The 16,771-nt window shown below is 33.8% G+C and overlaps 2 protein-coding genes across 2 annotated transcripts; one reads left to right on the plus strand and one right to left on the minus strand.

Annotated features, from left to right (window-relative positions):
- Nucleotides 1–352: 352 nt before the first annotated feature.
- LOC8267785 (splicing factor 1) lies at nucleotides 353–6,521 on the plus strand. Its single transcript, XM_015726413.3, has 9 exons — nucleotides 353–554; nucleotides 1,402–1,726; nucleotides 2,048–2,173; nucleotides 2,279–2,318; nucleotides 3,234–3,316; nucleotides 3,855–3,932; nucleotides 4,055–4,108; nucleotides 4,288–4,422; nucleotides 4,627–6,521. Exons 2-9 carry the CDS (start codon nucleotides 1,406–1,408, stop codon nucleotides 6,376–6,378), a joined length of 2,589 nt encoding a protein of 862 aa, XP_015581899.2. The 5' UTR covers nucleotides 353–554; nucleotides 1,402–1,405; the 3' UTR covers nucleotides 6,379–6,521.
- Nucleotides 6,522–6,993: 472 nt separating this feature from the next.
- On the minus strand, nucleotides 6,994–10,613 carry LOC8267783. Its single transcript, XM_002530824.4, has 4 exons — nucleotides 10,183–10,613; nucleotides 10,018–10,101; nucleotides 7,480–7,652; nucleotides 6,994–7,364 (listed from the first exon to the last, which is right to left on the minus strand). The coding sequence occupies exons 1-4, from the start codon at nucleotides 10,499–10,501 to the stop codon at nucleotides 7,170–7,172; spliced, it is 771 nt and encodes a 256-aa protein (XP_002530870.1). The 5' UTR covers nucleotides 10,502–10,613; the 3' UTR covers nucleotides 6,994–7,169.
- Nucleotides 10,614–16,771: the final 6,158 nt, after the last annotated feature.

A 16,771-nucleotide genomic window follows, 5' to 3' on the forward strand; every position in this document is an offset into this window, starting at 1 on the left:
GACCAAACTTGACATAAATAATAGAAAAACAAGATAAAAATAGAAACATATGACAAGAAAACAATGAGAACGACAAACAGACTCAAGATATAAATTTTTTTATTCATTATTTTAATTTATTAATTTTTTTATAATATTTATTATCATTACTATTAAATAGTTAAAATATATTTTTGTTATTATTATTGTCATTGTATTAATTATTAATTTTTTTCATCAATTTATACAATCTATTATTCTATCGTAAGTTTTCAATTAATTACACTTTTAACCAAAAAAAAAGTTATATAAGAATATTAATTTTAGTGAATACTGAAACAAAAAGATGAATAAAGGATGGAGATTGGGCCTAAAGCATATTCGCAACATAAGCCTATTTTTCTGCCATCCGAATTTTGTTCCTTCGGTCGCCCAAACCAAAACAAAGCTTGAAAAGCACAAATCTTTCTGCTATACGCCCAGTGACCCTTCTCACATTCTCAAAATCTCTGGTATCGCCTCTTTTACCTGACAAAAGAAGTTTAAAAGAAAAAAGAGAGAAAGAAACCCTAAAGGTATTCTCTCTCTCTCTCTCTCTCTGTAGAATTTTCTTTCTGGTTTTTTTTTTTTTTTGGTTAATGAAATTAGGGTAGGAATTCTTTGTTTATGATGATAATCACTCTCTTTAGCAAAGCAGTGGAAGAGAAATTATCCCTTTCCAAGTTACCTTTTCTTTTGGGAAAGAATTGTATGAGATTACTCCTTTGTAATCTATCACATGGAAGCTGCTAGTGTTTTAGATTGCTTGTTTTGAGGGAAATGTGTTCTTTTTTTTCTTCCAGTTTCAGTTAGCTGGCTTGTTTAATTAGTTTACCAAAAGCCGAAAATGTATGCAATTGTTAAGGAAAGGTTCTTTCTTTATGAGAATGTTGTCAGTTAATTTTGCCTGTAATTTTCTTTTTTATTTTGGGAAAACTTGAATTCTTGTATTATTTCATGAATGCAATGATTCGACTCAACTAAGCTTTAATCCTAAGTTAGTTATGTTTCGGCTATATGGATTATTCTTTTCTCTAGTTTGAACGATTTCGGGCTACATCTTCAGAAAGATGTAAATCCGCTAGATCATGTTCTATCACTTTTTCTAGTGTTAATTTAGGTCTACCACTTCCTTTTTTCCCTCCCCGTACCATAATGTGATAAAAACTTTCACCTTTACATGTCTGTATCTTTCTTGTTAATTGCTTCCTAAAATCCTATGCATTGAGATATTTCTTACTTTTCTCAGTTGCTGTTTTGTTATGCCTTGCTATAATAAGTTCTATGGAAAAATCTTTTGAAGTGGTGAGTGTCTGAGATTAAACCTTAACCTGTTGCTAAATTTATTTATTTATGCTTACTATGTTTAACTGCTCTGAAAAGGTGCATGAAGAATAAGATGACTGCTGATGTTGACCAGACATCTCCAATTGAACTCCAAAAAGTTAAGATGTCTAGAAAAAATGCTTCATCTGATTCATCAACTACTGGTCCAAAGATGTCCATTTTTGCTGCGAAGTCTGGATTTATCATACCAAAAAACAAGCTTTTGGGTTCATTAGTTCCAGTATTCAAAGGAGGTAAAAAGCCAGGAGGCAATGATGCAGCCAGTGAAGAAAGTACCAACCAGGTGCTGAGGAAGACAAAATGGGGCCCTGATCCAACCCAAGATGCTGCGGTCAAAAAGGGAAGAGCCTTAGCTTATCAGGTAAATTTTGAGGTCTCCTTACAAGTAATGGTATCATCCTAATAATTTAAGTTATTAATTATCATAGACACTTATATCTCAAGTCTCAACCTTCTAATTTTCAAATGTGAATATATTGGATTTAAGTTTAACATCTCAATTATAAAGTCAATTGGAGACATTAATAGCCCTGGCTTGTGGGAGGAATATATTGCTCCGCTTGAAGCAATTGAAAAGTGCCTTTTCCCATTGGGTGCTAAATGTTAGTGTCTTCCGTGTGAATGGCTCACATGGAAGCTTCCCGTTCCAGGTGCCACTAAGTGATATACAAATTTTGGGCAGACTCGAGTGGATCAAATTACACAACAGCTGAAGTCAGGAATTCTAGAATCTGGGGGAGCTGAAGACTCAGAAGTAGCTGATCAGCATGCAGATCCCAACTTATCCAGTCCCAAAATTGACTCCAAGGTAAAGTTATGGTTGTCTCTGCATTCCTTTTCAAGAAACATACTATGTATTTTGTTTCAGACATTGGATATTTCTGGGCACTTACAATGACATCTGTTCATGAAGGACTTGGAACTTTTGAAACTTGAATGGCGGGAAGTTATAGGTGCGCTTGATAATTTTCTTAGATCATATATTTCTTTGTGATAATAACACCAGCAGCGCTTGAATGTTGACTAGTTCTTTTCGCTTTAGTAATTGATCTTTCATTCTTTTGCACTCAAGTGCTTAAGGGTTCATTCTTTCCGTGAGATGTTAAACTGCTAAGAATTTAATGTTTATTGTTCTTGTCGTTTTGGAATCTTAATGCCCATTTCCTATATTTGAAGTTCTACTGTTCTATATATGGTGGATTCAAAATTTTTAAAGAAAAGAAAGGTGCAGGAAATGGCGCCTAGTAGATTATTCCATGAAGAATTATAATTTGAATGTAGATTTTATCTATTAATTTTAAGTAAGCTTTTAGTAAAGTGCCCAGACTTCCCATATTTAAAGTCTTATGGAATTTCAATTCTCATCCTAAATTACATTAAGGACCAAATTTTGTAAGTCTTGCGGCTTTTAATTCCATTGATGACATCTTAGCAAAAGAGTGGACTCTAAATGGAATAGCAACTTCTACCAAGTGCATTTGATTGATTTCTCATACAGCAATGACTGGCTGGAATCTTTGAAGTGAAATGCAGTGTAGGGAGAGGAGAGAGGAAAAGATGTCTTTTCTTTTTTCTTAGCATATGATATTGTGCAATTTTTATCATCTTTCTTTTTTCTCTTTTTCCCTTTTCCTCCCTTGTGAAACTCTATAGTTTATCCGTAAAGCCCTTTGATGTACAAATAACCATTTTGATGGGAGAAAAGAAAAAAAGGAAATGCACTTGATTGGTGAATTGTTAGTTACTCAGTCCAGATCACTTGATTGGATTGAAGCTTGAGCATTGCTGGTGTTATTATCCCTATTCCAATTAGCAGGTCACTGTAAGTGGCACTAATAAATGTATCATTTTCTTAAAAAAATTTCTAGGTGAAATACTGAAGCTGAATCCAAGCTACAAGGCTCCACCTGATTATGATCCTCTATTGAAAGAGGCTACATTTCCTATTCCTGTAAGTAAAACCTGAATGGCTTGGTTCCAATATGTTTTCCATTTCCTGCAATTAATATTGAAAATGAATAGGAAGTTGTCTATTCCTTTTGTTATCATTGAATGAAGAACAAGATAAGGACTTTGGATTAGGAGTCATTAAACTCTGGTTGTCATCAGAATATTCTGTCATATTTTGTTCTTTGTTAGGGACTACTATTCTGATCATAGGACCCCTATTTTAGACTTCAACGTCACGATTTCTTGTAATGTATGCCACAAATATTGTGGCCAACAATCACTAAGATCAAATTTCTTAAATTTGGAATGGGTTACCTTGAAAGGTTGATTTCGATATGCAAATTGTTTGCAGGCATTAGAAGTTATGAATTTGCTGTAAATTTTGCTGAATGCAATTAGTTGGTTGGATTCCATTACTCTGTTTATTCTACTGTGAGCTCATATGTGATTTAATTGAATGGTCAATCTATTTCCCTATGCAGTTAAACTGAGATTTGACATTATAGAACCATATGATGAATGATTTGTTGCCTCTGCAGGTCAAGGACCATCCTCGGTGCAATTTTGTTGGTCTAATATTTGGGCCTGGAGGTGAGACTCAGAAGCGATTAGAAAAGGTATGTACCCCTGGAATTACTTTGTGCAGCGGCTTGCAATGAAACAAGGAATGCAGAGATTTGATTTGTTGTTCATGTTCTTGAATAATATTCATTTCTGGTAGTTTCTACTTGTGGATCAGGAAACTGGTGCCAGAATACATGTACTTGGAACCAAAGCAAATACGGGGGAAAAGGTAAGTCGTATGCTTAATATGAAACTTCTCTCTTAGAGATGCATTACTCTTTTGCTCTTCTAATACTTTTCTTGATCCATTATAGTTTCTCCTTCCGACAAATAAATTGTCATTAGCTTTGGAAACATGCATATTCTACAATTGGTTTACCTCTGCAATGAATCTTATTCTTTTCCCAGGTTGAGATTTCTCCCTCTGGTGGGAATGACACCCAGGATGCATATGAGGAGTTGAATGTTCATGTATCAGCAGACACATTTGAGAAAGTTGATGGAGCAATTGCCCTGATTGAATTGCTAGTTACCTCAGTATCAGTGAGTTTCACTACTCGGGAAATTAATGAAAGCTATAATTACTGGTGTTTGTTCACATTTGCTGCTCAGTTCTGGTTTTCCTTTTTTCTTTTTAATTTCTTTTTTTTTTTCCTTTACATCTGCATGTTGGTGATTACTTTATTATCATTATTGCTAATTGCCGTTGCTTGATGTTATGGCTAATTATGGTTTGCTTTTGTGTAGGGAAATTTAATGGATGGGAATAACATGAATTTTCTTAATCAAAGTCAGGGGCAATCTACTCCTTTTCTACTCCCAACTAGTGACCAGGGAGTGGGGCAATCAGTCGTTGGGTCTGCACAAACTCCTCAACAAACTCAGTTCCAATACCATGGTCTACAGTTCCCTGGAGTCTTAGCTCAAGCTCCAGGACACCCTCGTAGCTTCATCCCCAGCCATAATTCATCAGCACCAATTCATAACAACACTTTACCTGTACATTCATTACCTTTGAATCCTACAGCCATGGCTTCAATGCTTGGGCCTCAACCACTTCCAGCATCTGGATTGAATCTAATTCTTCAGAACACACCCCTTGTTCCTTCCAGGTCACAGCTGCCAATGCAAGTTCCATCACATCCATATCCACCAAGAAATTTCTCCATGCCAACTTCCCAGCCGTCATCTGCTCAAACAAACATTTTGGCTTCATTTCAATTCAGTGGTAACCAACCTCCACCAGCCATGCTATCTCCAGTTTCTGGGTCATTAGCATCATCATTGCTTCGGCCTGTATCAACTGTTCCACCTGGACCGCAATCTGACAGGCCACTGAACCCTCTGGGGAGCTCTTCCGGATGGTCTGCAGCTCCTACTGGTGTTTCAGCTTCTTTAGGTGATACAGGGCAAATGGTTCCTCCTATGATCTCTTTTCAGGATCCTTGGCCTTTGGCTCCACAACCAGGTTTTCTGTCCTCTGCACTACCTTCAAACATGCCAGCAGCTAATATAGTTTCTTCCGTATCATTTCCATCTGGTCCATCCACTATCAATATTCCTATCAATCATCCGAGTGGAGCCTCGAGTTTTGCTTCTGTTCCACCCCCTCAAATGGGTTCTTCCTCCATGGCTATGCTAATCCAATCTTCATCAGTGGGCATGGCTGCTGCACCCCTAACTCATGCATCAGTAGGCCCTGTACCTGGAAGGATGCCAGTTGCATTACCAATGGCATCCACATCACAACCAACTCCACAGTCTGGAATTATAGGATCTTTCCCTGGACATGCAGTAAGTTCTACTCCCACAAGACCACCGGCAAGAGGTCCAAATCCTCTGCATTCAGGTCCCAGTGATTTTACTTTTCAGCTTCATCATTCAATGAATCCAGCTGCTCAATTATTTCCCGGGCCAAACAATCAGTCTGGAGCTCAAGATACCCGATTTCCTAGACCTCCAATTCAGCCATCATCATCTCAAGTTTCATCTTTCAGGATGGCTGTGCCCAATTCAATTTCTTCACCTGGCATGCATTCGTTCTCAAGCCCAAGAATAGGCAATCAGATGGGTCAAACTCAGGCTCACATGCCTCCTATCCCCTTTGCTGGGAGCTCTACAGGGACCTTGATGGCACCCAGAGTGCCGGCATTTTCAAATGCAAGTCCAATTATACTACAAACTAGGAATTTCAGTCCAATTCCCCAACTACCGAACTTGGCTGGCCCTTTTCCTCCCAGGCCACCGAATCCCCTGCAAGTTCAGCCAACTTATCCGGCTCCAATAACTCCTAGAGGCAATTTCATTCCCCCTAATCAGCAATCCAGTAGGAACCTCTCTTTTGCATCAGGTCCTGGAGGCCAGCAAATTTATGATCCATTCTCACCCACTTCTGTTTCTAATATGCCTCAACATCAAGGAGATAATCTGGTCAAGGGAAGAAAACCAGAGGCTGATCCTGAGTATGAAGATTTGATGACCTCAGTTGGAGTAAAGTAACTCTTTGAAATGACTTGGTTGATGGAAAGAATACAAAACTTTTATTTGGTGCTTCTGAATTAATTGTTGCTTGATTCTCTTTGAAATGTTACTTTTGATTGGAATATAGTGTTTTGTCTTCAATGATTATAATGTTGTAGATTTGCCCTTTTGCTTTTTTTTCTAGAGCAAATATTCAATGGATGGCCTAAAGTACTCTGTGCCAGTTGGAGACGCAGGGATTTGGAATATGAGAACTTTTATCTGAAGTAGAGCTAGCAAATGAGCAGTTGTTTTTGTTTGGAGGGTGGATGTAGGTAGGCTACAGACCAAGAATAACCTTCACCCCCTCCATCTCTACTTCAACATGTCAAGGATGCCTTGATGAGAGCCTTTAGGCACTTGGGTTTTGCAGGTAATGTTATCTGTTTAAGGCAGAAAATGCACTCAAAACACTTATCCAGCTTTTTCACAGCATTAGCCAGCTTGTCCTTGATTTGGGTTTGACAATGCAAGTTCTAGTCATGTTAGGAACTTTCTGTGAACATTCTTTGCCTGGCACGCCAAAATAAATAAAGCTGTGCCAAACGGGGCTTTAAGATGAATGAAAAGTTTCAGCAAGGGGGGGCCTTAAGATGAAGCAAAAGCAAGCAGCTAAATCTGATATAAATGAACATCTAAGTCTCCTTCCAAAAGTTAAAACAGGTAAAAAAAAGGTTGGTTATAAGAGGTCAAAAGCATAAGTCTCCATTCACTGTTCTCGTATGTACAAATGGAGGTTTAGACACATACAAAAGATTCTTAATAGTACTTCAGATTGAAGGACCGGATCTAAGCACTCTTTCTAATTTCTCAGCCTTGACATAGTCTTTTTCTGTAAGGGGACCAGCTGGAAAAGCTGTGATTTCCACCACCAGGTGTGGAGTTGGCAGTTCATCAAAGAGAGCCCTTACATTGTTGCAGCAAACACTTTCACCATGAGCACTCTCCCTCCTAATTTGACAACCCTACAAACAGTAAACAAACCGAATAAACTGTCACTGCATGTGTTATTTCATATTACTGCACTTTCTAGCATGCATGAAGTACATCAGAGTTTTGAATTTTCATAGTTTGTATTACCTTGTGGGAAGTGGCTTCTATAAAGTGATCATCATCGGATAGTAGTGATGCAATTGCTTTAAGAAGGCGCCTTCCTTCAGATTTTGAAGGCACCCTATAGTTCCTTCTAAGTGTTCCCTTTGTGGTGGGGTGCCATTTGCTCACCAATTTCCTTCTGTCAGCTGCTTCCTTGTCTATTGTTACAAAAAAAAGATAATAATGGAATTATACAAGTTGAAAAGAAAAGACACATCATGAAAAAGATTCAATTCATAACTAATATCAGTAAGAAAACAGTAATGTTTGCAAAGTCCTTGGCCATGTCTAACAACTATATCCACATTCTTGGTGAACAATAGCACTAACATTGCTCAGTTGACAAGCTGTTAAAAACAGATACATTCTGTTATAAACAGACACATCCGCACAAATCCTGAGGAGCTTGTCCTAGGGAAATACAAGAGGAAAAATGCAACTTCAAGTTCTGAGAGTATGCAGTGTAGTCAAATGAGTGCAATAGTACAAGTTACATTTTCCTGATATCAGTAATGGAAGATAGAAGCTGTAGGACCATATACAAATCATTTATTGCAGGATCCTGCTTTGATTGGTAGAATAGAACTAGCATTGTTACCGGCGTCATAGACTTGTAGCCATTTCTCTTGGTCTGGAAAATAGAAAGCAGCAAAGACTAAATGCAACCTGAAAATGAACTTTTTGTACTCCTATAATTCTGATGCTGCTATGTAATTCAAGGGAAGAAGAATGAAGAACCATAAAGAGAAATCTATAGTACAATTTTGAGCGTTACCCAAGCTTACATGACAGCTTAATCACATCACTGGTTTAAGTTTACATAATCAGTTGTCTACCAGTCTAACAACAAAATGTAAAACTATCAATGCCTAAAATAATTTTCAACACATTCTCGTTTGATCATGAACTTTCTCTCTCCCAGCCTCCTTGATACATTCACAACAGAAATATTACTAACATGATTTTCTATTTACAGGCACCAGAAAGTTTAAACGTTCAGCAGCTTAGGATAGAGACCTACAAAAGGAAACACAGAACTTTCTCTCCTTTTCCTCCCTTGAAGCAACAGAAATATTGTGAACATCCTAATTGCACCATGAATGTTTTAGAAAAACCTTGGAACACCAAAATGCACCTACCTATTGTTCCTTTGAGCAATTTATGAGAAGACTCGCCTTTTCTAGTCTCATCTCAGACAATGACTACCTTGTTTTCGATGGCCTTAGAAGTTCAGTTGGAAGCAAAAGCAAGAACCGTAAAGAAGTGCATGTAAACCTAGTTTAACCTGTGCCAAAACCAGCCATCTATAGGACACTGAAAACATTACAGAAGGCATGAAAATGTGCTACTTTTAGATACAGTCGACCATACATTGAATAAGATTCATTTTATCTTCCAAACTGAAATACCCTTTGGTGATCCCTAACCAAAAATCATCATGTTACAAAAAGGAATGGTGTTCATCCATTGGATTGAAAACTAGCCTCTCATCACTTTATTGGCCTTCCCGGTTGAATTTTATATGCAATTTAAATAAGTTACTCATCCAATCTGAGTCCTCCCCTTTGAAGATCTACAAGTGACAAGTATAAAGTATGTAAAACATATGTAATCCTATTTCTGTTCCAATAACATGATAATGGCTCTGATAGATAGTTCACACCTCTCAAAGAACCTCAGGCCAGAAGATCAGAAAACTTCTATTTTTTTAAACACCATCCAAATATTTACGAAAAGGAACTAAAAACTCCTCTTTGTATAAGATATTGGAAGAAAAGAATAAAAAATAGCACATCTTTCAGAACAATAAACCAAAAAGAACATTTTTTTTACAAACAAAATTAGTTTTCCTCTTCATCATGTTTGATACTAATATTTGACATTCCTAATCCTGCAGAGATTATGGCATTACAATCAATCGAATGACACCAAACAAATCTTTAATGAAAATCTTTATCTATTACTTTCAAGATGAAATATGCTCTCAGAAACACATAGAACTTGGAACTTCTATAGCATCAAATTTTTATGCAACCGTCAATGCACCAAAGACATGGATTTCGACATAAAGCCATAAGTGAAGTGACCTGCGGAAAACTTTATTCACATTTCCCCACTGGAGCATAACAAAAGTAGTTCCAATCAAGACTAATTTCCATTCAAATGTCAAACAACTAAGGCTCTTATAATTTATCATTGAATCGAACACCATTCTCCATTATCTGAATCTTCCAATTTGGATAAAGACCACAAATTAAATCGTAATTTTTTTTGTAAAAAAAAAAAAATATTGAAGAAATTGACCAGATAATCTAAAAGCTAAACGAGGGATAAGATTTATAAGAATGAGAATCACAAAAAATTGCAGAATGTACTCATATTCTTAAAATATGCATACAACTATACAGTCGAGAATTTATGATTAGAAATTGATAATCATCATTCCATCTCCAATAAAAGAATATATACCAAAATCCATTGTCTTTTAAAATGGAAATATAAATAAAAAGAAAACTAACAGACCTGGCTTCCCTTGTATGTTCTCAAGCCACTTAGAGAAACCCAAATCACCAGATTCAACAGCAGACTCACCATCGCCATCCAAACCTGAAAAAGAAAAACGTCATTTTCAACACAATCCAGAAGTACGGATGCTAAAACGAAAAACACCCATAAAGAAGAAAGTACCTGAAACAAGTGGGTTAGTCTTTGATCCAGCCAAACCAGACTTTAAGAGAGCATAGAAGATGCAAAGCCTACCAGCCCATAAAACAGGAGTTTCAAGCAAAGAAGCATTAGTTGTTGTGACCGTTTTTCTAGTAGCAAAAGATCTTTTGGTTAGATAAAGAAACCTTTTAAGGGTCTTTGTTGGGTGGTTGCCATTAGTATCAAAAGTGGGAAAGAGTGATTTGGGTAGTAAAGATGTTGGATTTATTATTTTTGTGTTATTATAATTATTGGATTGGAAGGATGGTGTATATACAGATTGTACAAGTGAGTTTACCATTTCTTTCTTCGGTTTTTACTATAATTAGAGTAATCTAATGAAGTGAGCAAGAAGAAGAAGAAGAAGAAGAGAGTGATAGTTTCAGTGGTCAAGTGGGTGATCAGAAGATTGTGTTTGGCCCATTGCCCATTGTGTTTGGCACACAAGTTGAGGTTGGCCCATTGTCTATGATCCCTTATCAAAGCGACACCGTCTCTTTTTCAAGTTTGTATTATTTATTTTTTTTCCTCTTTTCTAGGATTAATCTCAGAAATAACAAAAAATGAGCAAAAAAAAAAAATCTTTTTTACTGTCATTTTACACTTCTTTCAAAAATACCCGTCATTATTTAGGGTTAAATGCTATTTACTCCATGTGATTTGGTATAATATATGAGTCAGTCTCTATATTTTTTATATTACACTAATATCTTTTCAGTTTTAATAAAACTAACTATTATCTATTTCCATATTAGTCTAAGGACTAAATTAGTTATTTAAAAGTATAATTTAATTTTTAGATTTATTATCAAATATCAAACTTGTACAAAATTAATTTTATTATCAAATTAGAATAAAATCTTATTCTTAACATAAATTAGTTTTAGTGTCTAATTAAAATAATAAATTTAATATTATTTTTTTACTCTAATTTTTTATTTTTAATAAAATTTAATTCAAACAAATTTAAATATTTTAAAACTATTTATATTTAAATAATATTATTAAATTACTATATAACTTAATTTTAGTTATTAATATAAAATAAACATTTCTAATTAAAAAATATCATTCAATTGTTATTTTTATTATATATATAGTTAAATTATATAAAAAGTAGAAATTAAATTAGATAATCATGTCTTAATCTAGTGAAATAATCTAGACACCAAGTTGACAAATTCACTACGAATGAAAAAATCATGACAATCTTATGTGTTAAAATGAAGCTTTTTATCAACTATTCAAATATGTTAAAATGAAACTATTTATCAACCATTCAAATAAGATTAATACGAATAAAATATTTATTTTTAATATAGTTTAATTTTAGTGTCTAATAAAAATAATAAATTTAACTATTTATTTTATTTAAATATTTAATATTAAAAAATTAGTATTTTTAATACGTCTAATTTTTTTTAGAATTAAATTATGCTAAAAAATAAAAGATAGAAACAAGTAAAATAATATTAAATTTATTATTTTAATTAGACACTAAAATTAACCTGTGTTAAAAATAAGATTTTATTCTAATTTGATAATAAAATTAACTTTGAACGAGTTTGATACTTGATAATAAGTTTAAGGATTAAATTGTAATATTAAAATACTAGTTTAATCGTTAGACTAACATGAAAGGAGGTAGTAGTTAGTTTTATTAAAACTAAAGGGAGTTTTAATGTAATAAGAAAATAGAGAGATTTAGTCATATATTAGACCAAATCTCAGAGGATAAATAGTATTTAATCCTATTATTTATATATATTCTTTTAGAAACCAAAATCTATATTCAAAATCTCCAATAAATATTTTTCAAAAACAGAAAAATAAACTAATCAATCAATTTGATATTAGTTTCAACAATTATTTAAAAGTAAAATTGATCATTACATAAAAAAAAAAAAAAGATAACGTGTATTTTGATTCTTTCAAAGTAGAATTCGATTATGAACAATCAAGATCTTTGTTTATGTAAATCTTTGTGTTATTTGATTGGTTTTGTGTTAAAGTTGATAAATCGACACTATTGTAAGAGTTTCCAACCAATTCAAAGGATTTTTTTGTTGATTTTTAAAAATTAAATCTAAAAATCAGTTTAAAAATGAAACTAAAAAAAATGATATATATTTTCTGTAAAAATACCGGAAACGATATACTTTATATATAAACGTTGTGTTAACAAAATTTATAATTTTTTAAAGAAATATTATGAATCATTAATGTTAAGTTACAAATTGAATATGAATTATGTTGAATTTATTAAGAATATAATTTATTTTACATATAAGTCAATTTGTTTAATTTTTTTTTTTAAAATCATCATTTTTATAAATGATAACTTGGTCAAGAAAGGTAAGCTAACAAGGTCTTCAAGTTTGACCCGAGCTCTGGTGTATCTGAAACAATGGTTAGATAACACCGAATAAGGTCGTCCAACAACTCACTTCAATGGCTAAGTCAGTAATGGCTTTAGGTTGTAAAGTATGTAGTAATTGTAGAATAATGAATGTACCTGACATGTTATGTCACAATCCTTTATATAGAGATTGAAGGTCTCCTAGTCCTATAAGGAGTAGGACTTTGTGAATGTAAAGTTTTACAATCCTATTAGGATTAGTCTTCTTAGTCATATAACAAAATCCTAGGTCGAGTTGGATTTCTCAACTAGATTCCGACTATGACTTGGTCTTCAAGACTTCTTGTTGTACTTGAATTAAGACTTAGTCAATCCCGTGTTTCTTGGTTATGACAACTCGACATGCAATGCTCGGTTATCATTAGATGTTCAGCCTACTCTTGTCTGCTCGACCTATTCTTCATGATCGGCCTACTCTTTTATGCTCGACTATTCTCTCATGGTCGTCTATTCTTTCATGGTCGACCAATTCTTTCATGTTTGTCCTACTCTTTCATACTTGGCCTATTCTTCCATGGTCGACCTATTCTTCATGCTCGGTCTACTCTTCATGCTCGGCCTATATTTTGGTCAATTATCATTAGCCCACCCTCTAGTAAGAAAGTACTTATACTCGGTAATTGATAACTTCTTGAATGATCTTGATATTAAGGAGATTGGTTCGCGAGCTCGAAAGGATGTTGTTTGTCGAGATGTTCTCCTTAGAATTCATTAATCCCTTTGGATGAACTAATGTTATGTATTTCTTGGAGCTTGTTTACACATTTGGATGAATTAGTCTTCTACTCTTTGATAAGCTCGTGTAATTTTGCTCTTAAATGAGCTCATGTATTTTTGCTCTCCAATGAGCTCGTATAATTTTGCTCTCAAATGAACTCATATATTATTGCTTTCCAATAAGCTCATGTACTTCTGCTCTCCAATGAGCTCATGTATTTTTTATCTCTAAGGAGCTCATGTATTGTTGCTTTCCAATGTGCTCGTACACTATTGCTTTCCAATGTGCTCGTGCACTGTTGCTCTCCAATAATCTCATGTATTGTTGCTCTCTAATAATCTCGTATACCTTAGCTCTCCAATGAGGTCATACATTTAGATTGATTATTTTAGGATCAACACTCATGATGAGCTTGAGACCAGCACTTTTTATGTGCTTTGGTGCTTCTTTATGAGCTTTGGAAATCGATATTTTATTATCTTCCATGGTGCTCTCTCATGAGCTTTGGAGATAGACACTTTGTTTTGCGCCTTGGTGCTTTCTCATGAACTTTGGAGATCGATACCTTTTTATGTGCTTTGGGCTCTCTTATGAGCATTAGAGATCATCATTTTTTTTACATGCCTTGGTACTCTCTCATGAGCTTTGAAGATTGACATTTTGTTATATGCCTTGGTGGTCTCTCATGAGCTTTGGAGATCAACCCTTTGTTATGTGCTTTGGTGCTCTCTCATGCCTTAGAGATCAACACCTTTTTTTTTATGTGCTTTAGTGCTCTCTTGAGAGCTTTAGAGCTCGACACTTTATTATGTGCCTTGGTGCTCTCTAACAAGCTTTAGAGATCGATACTTTTTTCATGTGCTTTGGTGCCCTCTCATAAGCTTTAGAGATCAACACTTTTTTATGTACTTTGGTGCTCTCTCATGAGCTTTAGAGATCAGCACTTTGTTATGTGTTTTGGTGCTCTCTCATGAGCTTTAGAAATCGATACTTTTATATGCCTTGGTGCTCTCTTATGATTGGGATCGATACTTTGTTATGTGCTTTGGTGCTCTCTAATGAGCTTTGGAGATCGACACTTTGTTGTGTGCCTTGGTGCTCTCTCATGAGCTTTTGAGATCAACTCTTAACATTCTTTTACCGCTATTATCATATTTAGATCCTCCCTTTCCTTATTTGGATTGGTGTCTCGTGTGTCTATGTGCTCATCTTTCTTGTTTTGATTCTTTTTATTGTACCGTATTATAATTTCTGTTGACAAAGATAAATAGGTGAGATAAGTGCAGTACTTGGATGAACTTGTGGGTGAAGAACATCAATGTCCTTGGTTGTCGTCATTAGCTTGTGATTTGTTCTGTAGAAAAAGACTTTCAATTCTTTTCCACAAATGGCACCATTTGATAACTTGGTCAAGAAAGGTAAGCTATAAACAAGTTCTTGAAGTTTGACCCGAGCTCTGATGTATATAAAATAATGGTTAGAAAGCGTCAGACGGAGTTTTCTGGCCATTCACTCCGATGGCTAAGTCAATAATGGCTTTAAGTTGTAAAGTATGTAGTGACTGTAGAATAATGAATCTAGCTGACATGTTGTATCACAATCCTTTATATAGAGACTGAAGGCCTCCTAGTCCTACATGGAGTAGGACTTTGTGAATGTAAAGTCTCCCAATCCTATTAGGATTAGTCTTCCTAGTCATACAATAGAACCCTAGACCGTGTCGGATTTCTCAACTAGATTCAACTATGACTTGGTCTTCAAGACTTCTTGTTGTGTTGGAATTTGGACTTAGTCAACTCTATGTTTCTTGGTTATAAAAATTAGCATGCAATGCTCGACCTACTCTTGTCTTCTCGGCCTATTCTTCATGATTAGCCTACTCTTTCATGCTCGGCTGCTCTTTTATACTCGGTCATCTTTGATGGTCGGTCTATTCTCTCATGGTCGGCCTACTGTTTATATTCGTTCTATTCTTCCATGCTTGGCCTATTCTTCATGCTCAACCCATATTTTGGTTGGTTATCAATAAATATCCAGTAAAAAATAGAAAAGTAAAACAAGTAGACTCCCAAAAAATGGTATACATTACACTTATTTTATAGTATCTATTGTATAAATTTATAGTATACTTTAAATTTTTGCACTTTATAAAAAGATGCAAAAGTAGCAACAAATGGTACACTCAATAAAATATGCCATATATTAAACATATATTTAATATCTGCAACTATTTTAATTCATATATAAAAATGAAAAGGTAAACTCTTAAAAGATAATATAAATTATATTTATTTTATTATATGTTGGGTACACAATGTATATGTTAGCTATATATTAGATAACTTTTAACCAAAATTCTAATTTATTTAATATATTTTTATTCTAAATTTTTTTAGTAGCAAAGAATATAATATCAGTATTCATTCAATATAATGAAATATATTCAATTTATTTTAATATATGTTCTTTATACATAATATACTTACTATGTTTTTATTTTTAAGAAAGCACAAGCAAAAGTTACAGTACATGATAGATATTTTACAGACTCTCTTACATGTTTCATATATATTTGATATGCATATAGTATATGAATAGCATCTGAAATTACTTTTTAGTTTCCGCTTATATTTTTAATATCTATGCGTAAGCTTGGTCACTATTTAAAAAGTTTAGTCAATTTCTTAGCATATTATCAAATATCATTAAGTCAAAATATAATCTCATTTAATCAAATTTATTAGCCAATTCAATGGTCATTTTATTGCTTGTCCATATATGGATAGCACCATTATAAGAAAAAGAAAAATTAAATTAAATATCTCACAATAATCAAAACAATAGGAAGATGTTCCCTTGAATTGAAATAAAGAAATTAGCAATACATATTAACTAGAAAATAGTCAGAAGATGAAAAGAAAATAGTTTAGCGAATATTCCAAATCTAAAAGTTGCTGCCAAGATCTAAACACTAAGTTGTAATTATGTATTTATAGGGCAACACAAAAAAACTTAAAAAATAACTCATAAATGTGTCTTTTTCTATCTTTTACTTTGTAGTCTGTTTTAGGACCTCATAGAAACCGAATTTGGGCTTGAATTCTTTATATAAATTATAGTTCTTGAAGAGTAGTTCATTTTAGACTTGAATCACCTCAGTCAGACCTTTGTAGCTCTATATAATGGCCAAATATTAAAACAGATTCAAACAAACACTGTGAAAAATGGGCCAAATATAACTTCAAATATTGATATTGATTTTTAAATATATTTCATTTCTAATTAAAAATTTAAGAAATATTTTTCAAAATTTTATCTCATTTAATAATAATAAATTTGTATAACTAAATTTTAACTTAATGAAAGATACCAAATTAACGCTTCAACTTAAATCACGTAATATAAGCCTGAAATATTGTAATTTTGATAAGCTA

Source organism: Ricinus communis, chromosome 9 (genome assembly GCF_019578655.1).
Source record: "Ricinus communis isolate WT05 ecotype wild-type chromosome 9, ASM1957865v1, whole genome shotgun sequence".
Taxonomy (NCBI): domain Eukaryota; kingdom Viridiplantae; phylum Streptophyta; class Magnoliopsida; order Malpighiales; family Euphorbiaceae; genus Ricinus; species Ricinus communis.

Bases quoted from the DNA above. Each gene is read 5' to 3' on its own strand.
- LOC8267785 (XM_015726413.3), top strand. From the start codon at position 1,406: ATGAAGAATAAGATGACTGCTGATGTTGACCAGACATCTCCAATTGAA. The intron at 1,727-2,047 runs GTAAATTTTGAG...AATTTTGGGCAG, and splicing joins GAAGAGCCTTAGCTTATCAG to ACTCGAGTGGATCAAATTAC. The intron at 2,174-2,278 runs GTAAAGTTATGG...CTGTTCATGAAG, and splicing joins GTCCCAAAATTGACTCCAAG to GACTTGGAACTTTTGAAACT.
- LOC8267783 (XM_002530824.4), bottom strand. From the start codon at position 10,501: ATGGTAAACTCACTTGTACAATCTGTATATACACCATCCTTCCAATCC. The intron at 10,102-10,182 runs GTACTTTCTTCT...TTTCTTTTTCAG, and splicing joins GACTAACCCACTTGTTTCAG to GTTTGGATGGCGATGGTGAG. The intron at 7,365-7,479 runs GTAATACAAACT...TACTGTTTGTAG, and splicing joins TAGAAGCCACTTCCCACAAG to GGTTGTCAAATTAGGAGGGA.